This window comes from Lepidochelys kempii, chromosome 8 (assembly GCF_965140285.1).
Source record: "Lepidochelys kempii isolate rLepKem1 chromosome 8, rLepKem1.hap1, whole genome shotgun sequence".
NCBI lineage: Eukaryota > Metazoa > Chordata > Testudines > Cheloniidae > Lepidochelys > Lepidochelys kempii.
Genome location: NC_136387.1, coordinates 37,210,779 through 37,229,926, shown reverse-complemented (window position 1 = coordinate 37,229,926; position 19,148 = coordinate 37,210,779). Strand labels below are relative to the sequence as shown.

The 19,148-nt window shown below is 41.3% G+C and overlaps 1 protein-coding gene across 9 annotated transcripts in view; it reads right to left on the bottom strand.

The window, feature by feature from the left end:
* Positions 1-327: 327 nt before the first annotated feature.
* Positions 328-19,148, bottom strand: part of ANKHD1 (ankyrin repeat and KH domain containing 1) — a 206,672-nt gene continuing 187,851 nt past the window's right edge. For 4 of the 9 annotated variants that reach the window (XM_073356055.2, XM_073356060.2, XM_073356057.2 and 1 more), the window contains 9 exons: positions 18,789-18,899; positions 16,959-17,108; positions 15,017-16,632; positions 8,992-9,180; positions 6,599-6,850; positions 6,044-6,106; positions 4,277-4,452; positions 1,351-1,515; positions 328-827 (listed from right to left, as the gene is read on the bottom strand). In XM_073356055.2, coding sequence (XP_073212156.1) covers positions 768-827; positions 1,351-1,515; positions 4,277-4,452; positions 6,044-6,106; positions 6,599-6,850; positions 8,992-9,180; positions 15,017-16,632; positions 16,959-17,108; positions 18,789-18,899 — 2,782 coding nt within the window. In that variant the 3' untranslated portion in view covers positions 328-767. The remainder of the gene's footprint in view (positions 828-1,350; positions 1,516-4,276; positions 4,453-6,043; positions 6,107-6,598; positions 6,851-8,991; positions 9,181-15,016; positions 16,633-16,958; positions 17,109-18,788; positions 18,900-19,148) is intronic. The other 5 variants (XM_073356058.2, XM_073356062.2, XM_073356059.2 and 2 more) reach the window with 3 other exon arrangements.

Sequence of the window (19,148 nt, the reverse complement as noted above, 5' to 3'; positions counted from 1 at the left end):
GATCAAGAAGTGGGTTTTTTACCCACATAAGCTTATGGCCAAATACATTTGTTAGTCTTTAAGGTGCCACTGGACTCCTCATTTTTACTGGCTTGCATGATATTAAAAATGCAATGATATGAATGTTCACCAACCAGAAAAAGACAAAGCTAAGAGGAAGCAAAAGTATTTTCAAAGTTTTGAGAGGCTGTTACAAATGACAGTGATCCTTCCCCACCATCCTGCTTGAGTAGCTGACTGCGTCACTAAAGCAGTTCACCAAGTAACTGTAGCCATCCTGATAGCAAGATGTGGCCCTCCACCAAAATCCATACCACAACCTATAAATACTGTTCGTCTTTTTATTGAATATTCAGGTAAATATTTCACATTAATACAGGCTACATAAAGTGGAGCCACTATACGACATGAAATTTACTCAACTTTTTTCCTTTTAAGTATGTAAACAATTATACATGTATTTACCACCGTAAAAGGTTGAAATCATGTAATCATCTAGTTCTCTGCTGCATACAAGTAGCATTCAGTAGTGTTTAGCCAAAAGCACTAGGTTCATCTGATTTTAAGTTCAAAATGGCTAAACTAACTGGAGAACAGAATCAGTTGAATAGGTAAATCATTTGTTCTTACACAATGGGCAATCAAATTTTCATTGTTACAGCCCACAGAGAAAAAAATTGCTTAGTTAGGCACATTAAAAAAATCCCCAGGGTTCTTCCAAGGTCATAGGTTTCCCAACAAGGCTAAAAAGGATAGACCCTCTTAAATTAGTTGACGTATTTGAGATGCATATTTCCAATGTGAGGTGCCCAGGTGCCAGGCCAAATCTGCAGTGGGGAGAAAAAAATAATTAAGAAATATAGAATATTAAGAATATGCCCAAGTGCAAAATTCTATAATACAGTTCAAAACTCAGACTTATTGTGGCCCAATTTTTTAAACCTGGGTGTCTAAAGTTGGACTCCAACATAGGAGTGGTCAGATTTTCAGAGGGGATATAGCTGTCTTCAGTGATGACCAGGTTTTTTGCATGAGTAGTAACTGGAAACGTAGAACCAGTCAGTGTGTATTATTAGTTTATCTTGTTCATAGCAAAGTTCTGAGCACTGCTGAGAATCAGGCCACTTATTTAGGACCCTAACTTCAGGTACTCAGGTTTGAAAGTTTTGGCCTGTAAACTGATCTTTAAAGCCCAGTCTTGAAAAAAAATTATGTAAACAGGCTCTCAGAATTTAAATACATGACAGCTGTTAAAATCTTTTGTTTTTCTATTAAGCACAAAAATATCAATTGAGAAACATGATAGAAAGTATCATTTTAAACATATGAGAAAAATACAAACAAATTTACCTGCTGAGCATCAGTACATTCTGTTGAATTTTGGACAACCTTTATCATAGGATTCCAAGCTGGATCTGGAGTATGAAGTCCATTAAAGAGAGGCCCTCCTGGGCCGTCAGCTAGCTGAGGATGAGAAGGTATTAAAGCGCCTCCGTACATGGAAATCGGTAGACCCTAAAATAGCAGAAAGGACAATCACTGTACAGTGTAGTGGTTACAGACAATAACACCAGTACATCACATACAGAGTAGTATCTGTCATCTCAAAGAATCCCAGAGAGTTCTACAGAACTTATGGGCAGAGATCACTTCATTCATCATTGAAATTAGAAAGAGGGGCCACTGTGCATCAGCAGTGCTACAAAGCAGTGTCGTAAGGAGAGATGAGAATGCCATACCCAATTCTAGGAACAATTCAGAGTAAAGCAGAAAGCAACTGATTTTACTAGTGCTGGAATTTTGCAAGGCTCCCCATTCCAATGTACTGCAAAGTATGAATGAAAATGTGTTACCCAAAACGTTCAAACTTCATTCAAATCCTTATGCAACATTAAAGTTGCACTTACAATCATCTTGGCATTCTGTGAAAAAAATGGGAACGTGGTGCTCTAAGCATCAAGTTTGGAATGCTCAGACTCCTTGGAACAGAGGTTCAAATCCCAGCAAAACTAATTCAGCCCTTCATTTTCCTGAGATACCCATATTAAGTACCATCATAGTTTGAGAGTGGTTCTTTTAGATGAGTCTGCAAAGCCAGACATTGTGTCTGTTCTACATAGATTTCATGTCAAAATGTGCTTGGGAAGTGCTCTCCTCTCCCATCAATATACCACTTGTCATCCTAACCGAGCTGCAGGGACACTGTGTATAGTTTGAAAGCACAGTGGGATCCTTTAAGATGGAAGGTACTACACAATATTTTAATGGCCAACTGGAATAATGATCCTTGAGTTCATAAAAGGCGTAGTGGCTTTCTTTTTAGAGCCTTACTTCCTTGGCCTCCACCATCCGACACAGACAGTTTTCATAAACATCTCCCTACACAGGACAGAAGGGGATACAGAGCTCTTTCGATACCTCCCTCCCTCAAATGTTTGTCATCTCATTGCATATGATATGAAAAATCTTAGTCTTGGATTAAAATGACCATAACTCACGAAAAATAAAGACTGCAACAAAGTACCTTCTCTAAATGTAACTGTAGCAATATTCTGAGAAGACTCCAGACTACACACATGATCCTAGATATTCCTCAAATGCTTAAACTGAATTATGACAGGGCTGTATTCTGTTTTTGCCTTGTGCTAGTTTCTGATGTTAATGCCCTCTTTACATGCACAATTCAACATTCTCCTAACCTCCTGCCACATGTTATGAAGAAAATTACATGATATTCACATGCCTAATTTACATCTGTAACTTGTGCTAGAAGCATTAAATATTAACCAGCCTGAAGAGGCGACCTAGTTCCATGATAGGAAGATAGGTAGGAAGGAATCTAACACAGCAGGGGAGAATGGAAAAGTGGAGGGTGTCACCAAGCAAGTCCATGTATAGGCCTGGGGTATTAGCAACTAGAAATAATTTTTAGTTTCAGTTATAATGTGCCCTCAGTTTGACTAGTGTGTCTCATATGCCCAAAAGCGTTTCTGGGGTGAAGGGGATGCTGTATGAATCCTCATATTTGCTAGAGCAGAGGTTCTCAAACTGTGGTCCATGGACCACCAGTGGTCCGCAAGCTCCATTCAGGTGGTCTGCAGATAGTTCCCTATAAGGTGCGCGCCTGGGCAGCTGCACATGAGAGAATGAAGGGCCACCCACCTGATTAGTGGAGCCATGCAGGCATGGCTCAGCTAATTAGGTGCCTGGACTCTGAAGAAGACACACATGTAAGGTGACGTGGTGACCTTGGGGGGAATAGGGGATAGGTGGGAGGAAGCATGTGGGAGGGGGCAGTGCGGTGAGAAGAGAGGGTGGTGGGGAATTTGGGACGTGCAGGGCTGCAGCAGCCGGAGAAAGAAGTGACTTTTCCCAGCTCCAGGGTTGCGGCTGCCAGGAGAGAGACGGCCCTCCTTCCAAGCCTCAGCTCTGTGGCTGCTGTGGCAGGGGAGACCCCCACCCCCTCCTTCCCAGCCCCAGCTCGGGGGCTGCCACGGCAGGGGAGAGAGAGGGCACACCTATTGCATTAGAAAGGTAAGATTACTGATATTAAAATATATGAGTTGTGTGCTTTTATTTGTAGAACAAAAAAACATTAATTATTAAGGTTTTTTAATATAGCGCTTTTATCCAAACTGCTTAACAATAGTTAGCATATGGTACAAATATTTGGAAAGACCATGAAGTGGTCCGCTGAGATCCTCAGCAATTTTCAAGTGGTCCACGAAAATGAAAGTTTGAGAACCACTGTGCTAGAGCAAGGGTGTCCAACCTATGGCCCACCAGAGCATTTCATAAAGCCTGCAGCCTGCTTTAACACAATATACTAACAGCCGATTCATCAGAATTTTGTCATCGTGTTTACATCATTTTAGTTTACACAAGTGTGTGAACAGACAATGCTGTACACAGAAACAACCTATCTAAATACATATGAAACAAGCTGAACTTAAAACAAAAAAATCAATACAGGTGACTTTACATCACATTAAAATATTAACAATCTGTTTGGTGCGCACTAGGTTGTGCTTAGGTTTATGTGGCCCTCCTGTATAATAAGGTTGGGCATTACTGCACCTGAGAACATTCAGAGTTAAACAAATCTGAATGGACCAATGGCCTTGGCAAAGTTGCCCCAACTTGTTCCAGAGAAAGGGCTTTAATGAAGTCTCTCTTGACAGATCACTTCTGGACATGCACTGTCAGACAAGTCATCTGCAGCCAGGCAAAACAACCCAGCTCCTTATAACAAATTCAGCTTTCAAATATAACTTACTTTAGAAAAATCCACAAAGCTATTTGGCATAGGTTGGTGGAAAATGTTTGAGGGAGCCACGATTCCAGAATCATCTCTCTCCATTGGTTGATGCTGGGAAAATGTGCCCGGGTCTGATAATTGTTGATGCATTGGATGATTCCCCATTATAGGCTGGGACCAACCTGACAAGCCTTCTGGAAAGGAAGAGATTAAAAGTAGATGGTTATAATCAAATTGAGAACACTCTGGAATAAATCAATCAGCTACACAAACCATCTCCACACATGTTAAGGATCTCAGAAATAAGCATAACAATGACGCAAAACAAACTGGGGCATTGCTCTGAACAAATCACTTTTCAGACCTCCCCAAAACTCACTTGTATTCTACCCTCAGACCCCAATGACCTGTTATTAACAAAATATGCACATGTGTCCTATCCTCAGCTTCATGGCTCTGCCTACATGGCCCTCTCACAAAGACAGGCTGCATAAAGTACTGCCCATGTGAAGCCCGGCTGCACGCAGACATTTTCTTTCCCTCCCATCACACACCAAGTTAGGCACATTAGCACATTCCATATCCATGGTAATGCAAGGTGGGAGGCTCCACAGAGTCATGCTTAGGACAAGAGCTGGTATGAGGTGAAAGGCAGAGAACTTTCTGAAGACTGAAGTGGAGAAGATGGTGAAATCTGGAGACATGGGACTGGGCCTGATAAAAATTTTCTTTCATTCTCCTATATTCCTGCACCGAATACCAAACCAATATTTCAGCCCAACACTGAGCTAAGCTTTAATAGAACAGCGATCTATGAATATTGCCAATTTGTATGACAAGTTTATAAATTTAGTCTGAAAAACAGCCATGATGAGACCCCAAGGCTAATGGGATAATGTCAGACCAAATTAAAAAAAAACCCGAGCTTTACAAAATTTAAGACCATTAAAATTGTCATTTTATTTTGCTACATACACAATCTCTTAAAATTCCTAATGAAAACAATCTGCAGCTTAAACACTGCACTTTGTGATTATCAGTAAGAACTTGAAAATGGAACTACCAAAAACTGAATATAAACCTTCAGCTATTTAGAAGTCGTTTTTGTTTTTTTTTTTTTGGAAAAATTGCTGTTGCCTGGAACAGAACTTATTTCATATTATTCAAGAAGAGTTATGGAGTAGAAAAGTGTAAAAATTAAGGATCAATAACAGCACTCAATCTGAATGCCCCAGTTTTTATTTGCTTGTCATAACTGTAACCTTATTTTTAAAAATAGTTTGAATGACAAGCTACTAATTAATGAAATGCAACCACAGCTTTCAGACCGAGTTTTAAATTTGGAGACCAAATTTTGAAGAAAAGGTAAAAAAACATTATTTGTTCTCATTCTGAAGTTACATTTCTGTTCAACAGATTTAACAGTATAGAAGATTTCAATCACTCTTTCAGAGATTATGTATTTACTGTGTACCTTTGCAGGATCTAAGCCAGGTGAAGAATTCTATATTATGAGAGAAAATTGCAATGGTTCTAGCAAAACAGATTTGGCCTGAAGAAAATCGGAGTCAGTCGTTACCCAATAAGGAACATTTTGACAAAGCCCACCCTATCTCTATCAAGAAATTCTTTAGAATCTTGGGGGTGGGTTACAGATTTCAGGATTAATCATGAAAAACTTGGTCTGTCAGCTATAACATCAAAGGTATTTATCTCTGAAAATCCTGCAGAGTAGCTGAGTAAATGAACAGAAAAGCAATTATGAAACAAAACCTAAAGAAATACCTCTGTTCTTCCGAGACTTGATCCCATCCCAGGTGGGATATTGAGGCTGTATTAACAGCCCATCTGTAAAGAAGAGTATGTTTCTGGATTTGTACCCACATAAAGTGTTGCAAATCAATCACTTCTTTTGCCCTAACCTTCCTTTCTAATTGTGGTCCTTATGGGTCAGTTCCTCAGCGAATGAAGAACTTAAAAGACTTCCCCAATATATTCCCTTAAAGGATCAGAATATGCACATTTCTGAACTCTTCTCTCTATCCCTGCCAGCTCTCTGTTTGTGACATCCCCTTGATATTCCTTTTAGTTTCTGCCTTTAAAGTAATCTTACATGCAGTTGATAAAGTATATTTTGTTCTCTGGTTTAGAAGGGAAGATTTTTTACATACAACTACCACGTATTACTTTATTATTTCAAATTTGATCCTCGAAAAGCACAAGTTTGGCATTTTGTTTTCCCCCTTGCTTCTGAGAACTAATGTAGTGATAGCCTAAAATCTGAGTTTCTTTTTTTTTAAAAAACAGAAAGCTTACTTATTATGTATGAGACTGACTTACCTGATACACTGTTAACTCCAAATGACCAGATACCACTATGTCCAACAGGAGCCGTAAAGTTAGTTCCTAAGGGGGTAGGAGTGACAGAACCTCCCTGTCGAATTCTAGCAAGCCTTTCCGTCCCAATAGGAGGTGGTACCTTTCGATCTTGATTTGTGCTACCTGCTTTTGGCTGGCCCAAGTTAGAAGGTGCAGAAGCAGCTGAAAGGGGTGAAGATGATCCTGATGAAACTGATGGAATAGGAGATTCACCTGGTGACAAAATATTTCTCTTGCTTTATTATACATGGAACACTAAAGTAATGTTAAATACCACAATTTCCCCTCTAAACTGCCAATCCGTATTCTGTAACAAAGATTATGAAAGGTGTAAAAGTTTATTGATTTATAATCCCTTGGAGCTAGTGAGAGAATTGGAGTTACTTATGGCAGAATAGTCATTGGACTGATTTCTGTTTGGCCCACCGGAAAGATCCTTCACCAGTGATTGTGCTTCTTAAATTAGTTGCATAAATGGTTACAAACACAGGATAGTCTGACATTTTCTAGATCTTCTTGTAAATATTTTAGATTTACTAGACAAGGACAAAAAACCGGAAGACTTTATGAAGAGATCTGCAAATCTTGGCCCAAATTTTCCAGGCACTCAACTGGCCTTGTTTTCAGAGGTGCTGAGCATCCCCAACTCCCTGTGGGATATAGACTCAGGGTGCGATTTTCCAAAAAAGCTCAAATGACTTAGAAGCATAAGTTCCATTGACTTTCAGTGGGACTTGTCACAGGTGTTTTTGAAAACCCCACCCTTAGTTTTGGCACCCAAGTTTATTTTGGCCTTTGTACTCAGAGTTGCCATTACTAAGATTCTGAATTGCAAAGACCCAAACTTCTCATGTGGCCACTCTCTCCCAGATTTGCTCCATAAAAGGAGAACCTCTCACTGTCATTTCAGACAATTTAAAAATGTCAGTGAATTTTAAGATAGACCTCTACCCTGATATAATGTGGTCCGCGGGAGCCAAAAAATCTTACCGCGTTATATGTGAAACTGATTTATATCGAACTTGCTTTGGCTCCCCTGCTCCTTGTCCCCTAACCACCCCCTCCAACCCCCCCCCAATCCCTAATCACCCCCAGGATGCCACCCCCACCCAACCCCCCTGCTCCCTGTCCCCTGCCTGTCCCCGACTCCTATCCACACCCCTGCCCCCAGACACTCACCAGCGGCAGCAGGAGGTGGAGCAACTTGGCCCCAGCCCGCTCCTCTCCGCCAGCTCCCAGCTGCGGCGCTCCGTTTCCCACTGCCGGTGAGTGCAGGGAGTTGGGGAAAGGATGCCCCCCCACACTCACCGGTGGCAGGAAGCGGAGTGCCGTGGGCTGGGGCCTGGCTGCTCTGCTTCCGCCACTGCTGGTGAGTGCGGGTGGATATCCCTTCCCCCAAGCAACATGGCTGGGGCCGGGATTAGGGAAGTAGAGCGGGCTGCTCCCAGCCCCTCGCTAATCCCCTGGGCCACCCTGGGCCTGCGGGGCCCCCAAAAGTGCCCCCACACAGTTCCTGCCTCCCAGACAGAGTGAGAGAGTGAGACAGTGAGAGAGTGAGAGAAAGAGGCTTGCTTTATGGCGTTGTATGTGAACCCGTGTTATATCGGGTCACATTATATCAGGGTAGAGGTGTATATAAAATATTAATTGTAGAAGTCTTATTTTAAAGGTTTTAAAAATGAAGCATAATCCAATCTGAGAAAGTCACGCCAATTTCATCTGATGCAGTTTTACACTATAAGAAAGCTCCCCGTGTTGTGAGGACACAAAAATTAAGCTTCTCTTCACTGAGTTTAAGGGTACATCTACACTGCAAAAACCAACAAAACCCCCCCCAAAAAACAACCCCTGCAACCGTGAGCCTCAGAGCCTCTGTCAACTGAATTGGGCTGGTGGGGCTTGGGTTACAAGCCTAAAAATTGCAGCGTAGACGTTCTTGCTCAAGTTGGCACAAGAATGTCTAGCCCCACTCTCCCCTTGCTACTTTTCAGAGACTAGGTCCAGGCTGAGCCAGAATGTTACTTTCCGCCCCATGGTGCAAGCTGGAGTCAGTTCACCTGGGCTCTGAAACTTGCTGCCACATGTCTTTTTTTTGCAGTGTAGACATACCCCTAAGCCTCCTGAAGCTGCGTCAAGACAGGTAATACTAATGGAATCTATGGCATTTCACATAAGAGATCCATAAAACTTTTTGTGATACCATTTCACACATTTCCAATCTTTACTGAGGCTAAAAGCAATTACTGATAATAGTTTCTAAATCCACTGGTTGCTTTCCCCTCAAAGTCACAAATCAACTGGTAGCTAAAGACAATAATTAAAACACTAAAAATGTATAGATAATTAAGACAGACCCATGAAGTTCCTACATGAATTTGTAGCGCTCGTCCAAGGATGTGGTGAAAAATGCTGTCTGTTAAAGCTGGGAGTCCCAACAGGTGCTGGCCCTTGAAGATAAACCCGTTGTATGTTTGCTGAAAAACCGGTCAGAGGAGCTGAAGAGGCAGCTGAAGAGCCGTTGGATGGATCTAGAGAGGGTAAGCCTGAAATAAATGTAAAACTTATGAAATATACCTATTTGGAAAAATACTTCATGGCACCATGAAGATTCACTGCTCCAAATACAATTTAAACTTAGTTGTCCAGTCACCCTTTTCATGGGTATTTACATGTGTAACGAGTTTTTGCAGGAAGTGGAATGAAGAGGCTGAAGGGCTGCTATATTTTAATCAGCCTGAAACTTCTGAAGTGCACAAGTTCAGCACCATCAGTTTCAGATAGGCTAACATGATAAAAGATGCCACCTTTATTAATACATTACCCTTGCAATAGTAGAGGAAAGAAGAAACATCTAATATCAATAAGGGCTGCTGCAGGCAACACACTAAGCAGCATGTGAACTGGTTTAGGTCACCAACCTCCCACTTATGTATTTTGCCTGATTACTGCATCATACTGTGGAGGAATAGTAACATGCTTAAATTCGTGTCAACTTATGCCATTTCAAATGTGTTTCTCTGGATGATTAGACAAGTTTGCATAATGAGGATCAGTAGCATGAGACTGTGTCCTAATGCTACATGAAAACTATGCTCAAAGTCCAGTTTCTCAAGGCTCCAAGATACTTCTGAGAGATTCTGTTTACCAACTACAAGGGTTAACTTAACCTGGATCATTGCTACTCCAGATCTTACGGAAGACCCTCAAAATCAGATTCCACTGTGAGGGCGTCTGCTGTGTGTGGTTTCAAGGCATTGTGATGGTGTTACAGCTCAAGGTATGCCAGCTTACTGTAATGCATTTTAATCTAGTACACACAAACTGGGTCCTCTAAAATGTAGAGGAAGCACAACAAGTGATTGAAATGGATTCCTTCTGGTTTTGTCTGGAGCCTTCTAAAAGGAGCATGCAAGTCTGTCCCCAATTCTGTAGACTGCTTGGACTAGCAGACATGAAAAGCGAAGGCAGGACAAAAAGACAGTTGTCCTGAATGGACCCACAGCCATAAACCATATCAGGGAATCACAAGTATCTGGAAAGAAAGTGAGCAAATTGGGAATCTCTGCTTTCAATCTTAATTTTCGGTATCAGTGGACGGGGAGAAAAGTACTCAAATTCTGCTTACGACATGAACGTTCTCGTCAAAACTCCTACTTTAAGACTCAAGCAAGTGAGGAACTTAACTGGGCTTTCTGCTCCAACCCAACTTACAAAAGTGAACTCCAAGAGACAGTTTGTGGAAATCCAAGTATTCTTAACTGTTCCCCAAATGGACAAAAGAACTTTAGTGAAGAAGAAACTTGGAGAACAAACCATTGCGGAGTTTTACAGGTGCAATGTCATATCTAGCAGCCATTTTGATAGATCTCACCTTACTGGTACAACACATAAAGATACTGTATACTGGCCCACCAGCAAGGACTGCCAGACTGCCTAAAGCCCAGGGATGTTGCACTCCACAGCACAGTAGTGTAAGTCAGTAACAAATGGGACTTTTTGACTTCACAGAACTATGAGAAACCTGTAATTCAACTATATATCATCAGCTAAACAAGCTCCAATTTCGATAGACAGAAGAACACTCTTTCCTGTGAGTCTAACCTGTCACTTCAGCCTGAGGTAAGCACCCAAGTAGTACATCCCACTTCATCTCAGGATAGATAAAAATGGATTTAAAACTGGATTTTTAAATTAAACACAGGTTTGTTATTAAAAATAAGCCTATTTAAAATTTGAAATTATGACAACCTATGCTAAGGCCTAAATTTACTCTAATCTACTAAAATAATTTAAATTAAATAAAAAAAGTTAAGCAGTATCTATTTACTGCCAAAATTTTAAAGAAAGTCAAACCACTGAACTGGTGAGCACCACTAGAATAAGAGTTCGCTGAAGTGCTAAACCAGCTTCTGTTGGCACTCGCCTCTTCCACAGGTGCGGAGAAAATATTGTCTTCACTTCGGTTCAATGATTAGTTCACTCAAAGTTAAAAAACCAATAGAAGATTGAAAAAAAAGAGTAGGAAAGCTTGTTTTCCAGTCTATGAATAAAAAGGAGGTGTAAGGATAAAATCCTTTTAAAATCCTGAAGGACATAATGCAAGAAACAATCAGTTCAATTAACTGAAGATACTTCCTTTGTTTAATAAATCTGTTATATTTAAAACTAAAACATGTGTTGATAAAACTTTTGATAAAATGAGTTATTTTTCCATTTAGTTGAATTTGAGTTCCCAACCAAACAGAACTTAACACAAATCACAAATTAAAAAAAAAACCTAGTAAAGAAATGGATTATTCACCATTTTCTAATATAATAAAGATTAAGAATCTGAATAAATGCAAATTAAGCTATATAACTGTTTAAATAAACATATACAGATGTGTATCCTGGTTTGCAAAAAGCATTATTAGTGTAAAGGCTATATTTAGTTGCAACTGAAAATGTCTTAGGGCTCGCCTTCACGTACTTTAATGAAGACACTACTACGCCAATGGGAGAGCTTCTCCTGTCAGCATAGTTAATCCATCTCCTTGAGAGGTGGTAGCTGTGCAACACAGCACTGTCGACATGGGTGGTTAGGCTGGCATAATTACGTTGCTCAGGGGTGTGCATTTTTCACACCCTGGAGCAACGCAGTTATACTGATATAGATCTGTAGCGTAGACCTGGCCTTAATGGTTATCACCAACGAGAATTAACCTTTCTTTAGGAAAATAAAAAAATACAAATGCAAAACACGATTAAAATTGATTGATTTAAATCAAGATTTCCTGTTTGCTAATTTAATCACGATGTAAATCAATCCACCCTGCTTTATCCCATCTAAAGGGCTGACTTCAAAGTCTGACTAATGAACAGAAAGGGACAAGGAGGGTGACATTTATGGAAGTAAATGAAACTGATTGTGCTAGTTGCTCTCCTATACACACACATCTGTAAGGGGATGATGCTGGAGCAGGCCAAAGACCACTGACACTTTCTAGATCCCAAGACCTGGACAACCTGAATAGATCTGAAAAACTATTGTTCTTGTTACTCACCATCAACTTAAATCCTTTTCCCTAAGAAGAGACAAGTGAACACAATCTGAAGAGCTTCAGATTCCAGGCAGGGTGGCAGATCATGTAATTGACTAAAGACCAGACAAACTTTTACTTTTGCCTTCTGGTTCTGTGGTTAGAGGATGTAACAGACCTCTACATATGAGAATGCCAACTATAGGACTGGGGAGAAGAGGTGGCACAACTTTGTTTTTTTAAAGCATATAATCAATTTGTAAGTGCCCCAGCCAAATTCCAATTTGAATAATCTTCAGTCTGTCAAAATCCCCTTGTTTCAATTCAAAAAATATTCCTCACTTTTCTTCCAAGAGACACTTGTGTAAGGTGTGTTGGAGCATAATTCTTACCATTTCTAACCCAGTGGTTTATGTAGAGCCTAAAGCACCCTAATATACTTGGAGTAAAATGTGTGAGGGATTTAAAGTGCTGTAGCCATGTTAGTCCCAGAATGAGACAACGACAAAGTGGGTGAGGTACTATGCTTTATTAGACCAACTTCAGTTGGTGAAAGAGACCAATTCTGTGTAAACTCAAAAGAAAGCTGGTCTCTTTCACCAACTGAAGTTGGTCCAATAGAACATCTTGCCTCATGCACCGTGTGTGTCTCTCAGAGATTTTAAGTTATTTTACAGTTCTATCTTGTAGCATTTTGTATGAAAAATGGGTAACTTTTAGAATTTTAATAGTTACCCGCTGTGAAGGAGTTTCATTTTCCTTTACAAGCATAATTGCCTTCAGAGCCATTCTATGTACATAATCCTTGGGATTTGAGTGATTTGACAGACTGTCTATTTACCACATCTTCCTGGACAATGGGTGAATGTCAAATTTGGCTATCCATGAGAAAAAGAGGAGCTGCTAAAAAGGCAGAGTTTCTGGAGTCCACTGGAGCAGGACTTGACAATTCTACTACAGTAATTCCTCACTTAAAGTCGTCCCGGTTAACATTGTTTCGTTGTTACATTGCTGATCAATTAGTGAACATGCTCGTTTAAAGTTGTGCAATGCCGCCTGTTTTGTCCACTGCTTGCAGGAAGAGCAGCCCGTTGCAGCTGGCTGGTGGGGCCTTGGAACCAGCGTGGACCAGCAGCCCCCCTATCAGCTTCCCTAAGTTCCCTGTGCAGCCACCGCCCAGCAGGCTATCAATTGCCTGCAGTTCGGCTGTCCCTGCCATGAGCTGCTCCCGCCATCTGCCTTAGAGCTGCTCCCCGAGCCTCCTGCTTGCGGGGTGGGGGAGGAGAGGAGGGCTGTCAGGTTGTCCCCCTCCCCCTTGCTCCTGCACCCCACTTACCTCATCTCCATAGAGCAGGGGGACTCAGGGAGCTTCCTGGCAGCTGTGGTCTCAGCTTGCTGATTAACTTAACAAGGCAGTGTACTTAAGAGTGGGTCAGAGTACTTAAAAGGGAAATGTGCATCTCTCACACCCCCGTGTGTGTCTCTGTCTGCCATGCTGTCTCCCCTCCCTCCATTCCTACTGCTTTGTAGAGTGTGAGGCTACATTAACAATGAGTTAATCCCCTGAGGGCTCAGACAATTGCTAGTTCATCATTTAGCACTAAGGCATTCCCTGGGAAATATCCCACCCTCTGACTTCACCACCTCAACCAAGCTTCACAATCGTCATTGCTGTGTACAGTATTAAATAGTTTAAAACTCATACTCTGTGTGTGTGTGTCTGGCAAAAAAAATTTCCCTGGAACCTAATTCCTCCCATATTTACATTAATTCTTATGGGGAAATTGGATTCGCTTAACATTGTTTAGCTTAAAGTCACATTTTTCAGGAACATAACTACAACGTTAAGTGAAGAGTTACTGTATTAGAGGATTGGATGAATGAGGTGAGACTATTCCAGCTCTCTCAGTTCTAGATGAATTTGGTTCTATTTTTTGTACTGGGAGCATAGAGATCATAGGCAGTCTAACTGCTTGTGCTCTTCAGAATTCAGCTACCTAGTTTAAATTTAAAATATTTTAAAAACTCTTTGACACACCCTGGCAAACATTTTCTGACTTTTGATGTTAGGCCCGGTTTCAGAAGTGCGGAGCACCCATAGCCCCATTTGAACTCAATGGGAACGTATCACTTCTGAAACTCTGTTCACTTATTTAGGTGCCTAACTTCAGTATCCAAGTTTTGAAATTTTGACCCAAAGTTTTAAAAGGGTTTGTGGGATGGTGTTGGGTGAAAGACTTGAAGCAAATTAACTTAGGAAAGCTTGGAAGTGAGGCGCTCTAGGCACCTGTCTTCAAAATACAGTCTAATCTTCTGAAATATGAACAAATCTGAAGAGAGCAATGAGGTAAGGGTAACATCCTTTGTGTGTCCACTAGGTAAATGTCAGGGAAAAGACAGCAGGACTGTCAAGCGTTCAGTCCCTTACTAAGTCCCATATGCTGAGAATGTTAAGTGACCAAGTTCGAAACACCAAGAGGACAGGGATCCACCAAGATCCCCATCTCCTACTATCCTTGGCCTACCACCATGACAATCCATCCTTCCTCCAGATGGAATCAATATTAGACACCTGTGAGTGGAGTTTCGACAAGTGCCACAAGGCTCTTATTTCCTTAAAGGGCCAATGGTGGTTGCTTCCGCAGCATTACCAGTACCTGACAGGTGAGAGGTGGGAAAAAGAACTGGATGTGTATAATTTTAAATAGTTTTTGGAAATTAAACTTGGCAAGTTAAGCTCTCAGGTTGGAGTTCTATGCATACTACATTGTAAAGTATTGCTGGAGCAATTTGAGAATAGGGTCAAAGACTAATGGCAGGATTGTCTCTTTATGCCAGTGTAGAAACTTTGTGGACTTACCTACAGGGCTGGTAGAAACTCTCTGGGAAGGTGGCCTGAATCCAGGAGCCTTGGAGTTATCAGGATGCACATTTTCTATGTGTCCAAGCACAGAGTTACTCAGAAAAGTAGACTGAACAGTAAAAGATGGGTCTGCTGCTGCTCGTGTGGAGAGTGGACAGTCTCCCCATCCTTGGTTGGCTGGCACCTGGTTGTTATCAAAAAGACTGCTAAAGTGATTGAAAAGCGTTGCTGGCCCAAACGTAGGCGGCAATGATTTGTTTGCTGGGTTAATGTGCATCTGAGAACCGTTCATAACATTCATGGCTGATGAAAGCTGCACTGCAGCAGGTGGACCTTGAGATGGCGTTAAAGGAACTGGATTTGTAACAAAAATAGACTGATGATCTTGATGTAAGTTTGCATTTGGTACCACTGAATAGAAAGAACCTCTAGGCTGCATTCTGTGAGAAACTCGAGGTGCTGGTACAGCTAACTGAGGTAAATTACTGTTGTCCTGATTATCTGCAGCAATTGATCTGGGTGAAGCTAAGCTTAATGGAGTGGGTTCTGAGCTAGATGAAAAAGGCATCGACACAGAAGAACTTATATCTGACATGCTGGTTGGCAGTATCTCATCTTGGACGTTATTTAGAGGTGCAGGGCTGCTAGACGGGCGAGTTTCTAGGACTCCTGGATTGCTGCAAGTGGATATATTGCAACTACTTGCAACCGAAGATGGTGCACACGTGTTTCCAGTAGGTTGGTCTGGTGTTGACACCTTCTCTTTGGGTGCTGAGATAGCTGAGAAAGAGTCCGTTTTAAGTGCAGAATGCTGTGTTTGTGGAACATTAGAGGGCAGAAATGCTGTGGGAACTTGCCCGTTGTTTACAGGTGCAGAGGAAGCAGAAGGCAGAGCGCTACAGGTGCTTGTCACAGTTGAGATTGCTGTTGCCACCACACTTGTTTTTGGAACACAGGTGAACAACTGCTTTCTGACTGATGAGGGAGTCCGACTACTTGTTGCACACAGCGGTTGGGTGGAAGCAACTACAGAAGAGACAGTAATAGGACAATTAGCAGTAGCTAATCCAGTAGACTCTGTCTGTAAAATATTCCCATTCTGGTTACCTACACGACTTGAACTATTATGCTTTGGAGAGCTGTTTGTGCTGCTAGGGTTAACTGGTCTCACTGGGAATGGTCCCCAAGTGTTCGGCGAAGGTGAAAAAGTGCCTCCAAACTGCGCCATAGGTAAGCGAGGGTGCCGAATCTGTTGCATAGTTTGAGCAGCCAGCAAGGCAAAATGAGGGTGGGAATAAGCTAAGGGCAGAGACACTGGAAAAGAAGAACGCACATTTGCTGGAACATTCTTGTTTAATTTGTTAGTGGGCTGGAAAGTAGAAAGTGTCGATGACTGCGACGTGATAAGAGGTGGTGCGCCGAGCGGGAAGGAGTTTTTGTTGGAAACAGCTGCGGTACTGACTCCAGATGAAAAGTTTGCATGAATTGATTTGGTGTTTGGAGCAGGTGTTCTTATATGAGTTTTAGGAATTAAGTCTTCCAGTTCCTTGGCAGGATCTTGAATAAGGGCACTGATGAGTTGCACTGCATACCTCGTTGATTCAGTACCGCCCCTGAAATTAAAAAAAAAAAGTATTAATCTTCTCTCTGGAATGGAATTCTCACTTTGTTGCACCACTTCTTGAACTAAACAATTTATTTTTCCTATATTAGTACAGTACTTGAATGGAACAGTCAAGAAGTTTTATTTCTTGATATTTGCTTATTTTATGGTTTAACTTTGTGTATCAGATTTTCAGCATGTCCTGCTGTCAGCAATTTATGCACTATACACTAGTGCCAAAGAGCCAATATGTCGTACCTTAAAGATAAGCAGACTTCGTAAGAAAAGAACTTGTACCAAGTCAATTTACAATTATTTTGTTTCCATGTACCGTACCTTATTGTGATCATTCTCTCTCCATTCTTATCTTTTTGTTTGTCCACATCAATATGAGCACCAGTGACATCTTGAATTGCTGTGATGTTGCACCCACCTCTTCCCATTATTCTAGATACGACAGAAGCTGGGACAGATAATTTCTTAGACCTATATCACAAAGATTGCAAATTTGTTAAATCATTTTAGAGAAATTTAAAAAGTGCCAAAATCTGTTTTGTTTGGCAACTGAACATCCCAATATTTTTACATTTTAGGTCAGTAAGTGGTTTTCTGCTGGTATTGAATTCACTCTTCGGGGCCTCTCTAAAACTTCCCCACTGACATTACTTGTTATCCTGAGCACTTCTGAAGTTTCTTCAGAACACTTATTCAGCCAAGTATATCACATCATATAGATGCACATTATACAATATACATGCTGTTTTGGACATATAGTTCTTCCTCTTTTGTCCTAAGCTGTACATTTTAAAAATGTAAATGATATGAAATCCTAAGTGACTCTCCTACTTCACATTTTAATTAGTATCAAGCATCTTTGGATCACAGGGATTAGCCACTGGATACAAATTGCTTCTACTGGTATATGGCAATACGGAAACTTTTTTAACATATTCACACTGATAATCTTTGAAATACCACCTGCTTGAGCAAGACTTTAAAGTCTGGGTCTTGATCCAACATCCTGGGAGAATTAATGTCTCCTAGACCTCAAGTGAGAAACCACAAATGCGCTGGAAGATTGCCAGTGACCCTACGCAATGATTTATAGCAAGCAGGCCAACTGTGCAATTCAAGGGTCCAAAGGGATGCTGGAAGCCACTATGAAGACAGCACAGATTTTCAGAAGTACATTTATTTTTAGGCCATGACACTGCAACCCAAACATTCAATGGACTTATTAAATGAACTGCTAGGATTTTCAAATTCATATGGAATTGGTGGATCAGTGCAGGCATATGGTAATGGGAAGCCTTAGAACACCAGCTATGCTTGCATTCCAGACCCCAGCCAAGGTCCCTTTAGGCCACCCTTGCTCCCAGACTTCAAAGACTGGACCTCTCAAACCCATACATGACTTTCAAGCTTAACAGTGGCATATTGCAATTTGTGAACTGTACAGTTAGAGGGAATTCCAAGGGGTTTCAGGAAACACTGATGAAGGTTCAAGAATCTGAACAGACTATAGACTGTACATCTCTATGTTATTGCCAGCTTCACCTACATTTTAAGTTTAGTCATATTTAATATTTTAGATTATACTAGCAGCAAGAAATTAGGCAGGAAATGTTAAACATGTGTAATGTAAAATGGATAGTTTTTACACTGACCAGCTGAAAATATTAACATTCTAATATGTCTCGTCTTTTAAGTTACTGGTCTCCTGCCATCCACAAAATTCACACTATCATCCCAATCTCCCCAAACAATGCTCTTAGAATACACACTATGCCCTCACCCCCAGCATTTCTCATGTTCCAATCCCCTCCCCTTTGGATCTGCATTAGTATAAAGACTTCTCTCTATTGGAGTTCCCAATCTCCCCCTCTCCATGACGAAGCTCCCTTCCTCATGTAGCTTCCAAGAGCTTTCCATATGATTCACAAGGACCCTAGTTGCATTCCAGTCTCCCTTACCCTCCTCAATCCACTCCGCGAAGTAAACCCCTATTCACCCACTCAGACACCCTCCTCACCACCAAGGAATTCATTCCTCAGACAAGCTCTAAATAGCACCCAGAACCAGACTCCTCACCCACCCTCTAATGCCTCCCTCCCCACCCACCAAGCTCATTGTTTTTTAGTTTGAAAAAAATGCCCAAAACAGTACCTTTTTGCTCCTGAACAGCAGCGCCCTCCTCTCTGCAGCTGAAATTGCTCAACTGGTGTTGGCTGCAGAGTGTTGCTAGTGGCAGGATCTTTCAAAACTCTGCCTACTTGCCTGTCAAGGATAGAAGAAATCTTTTCATTGGTTATTTCTTTGATAGACATCCCTTCTACCCAATTGGGTGCTTTGAGGGAGTGGGAGTTAGGATAGTTCTTGGTCTTGGAATTCATAGATTCATAAATATTAAGGTCAGAAGGGACCATTATGATCATCTAGTCTGACCTCCTGCACAAGGCAGGCCACAGAATCTCACCCACACGCTCCTGCGATAAACCTCTCACCATGTCTGAGCTACTGAAGTCC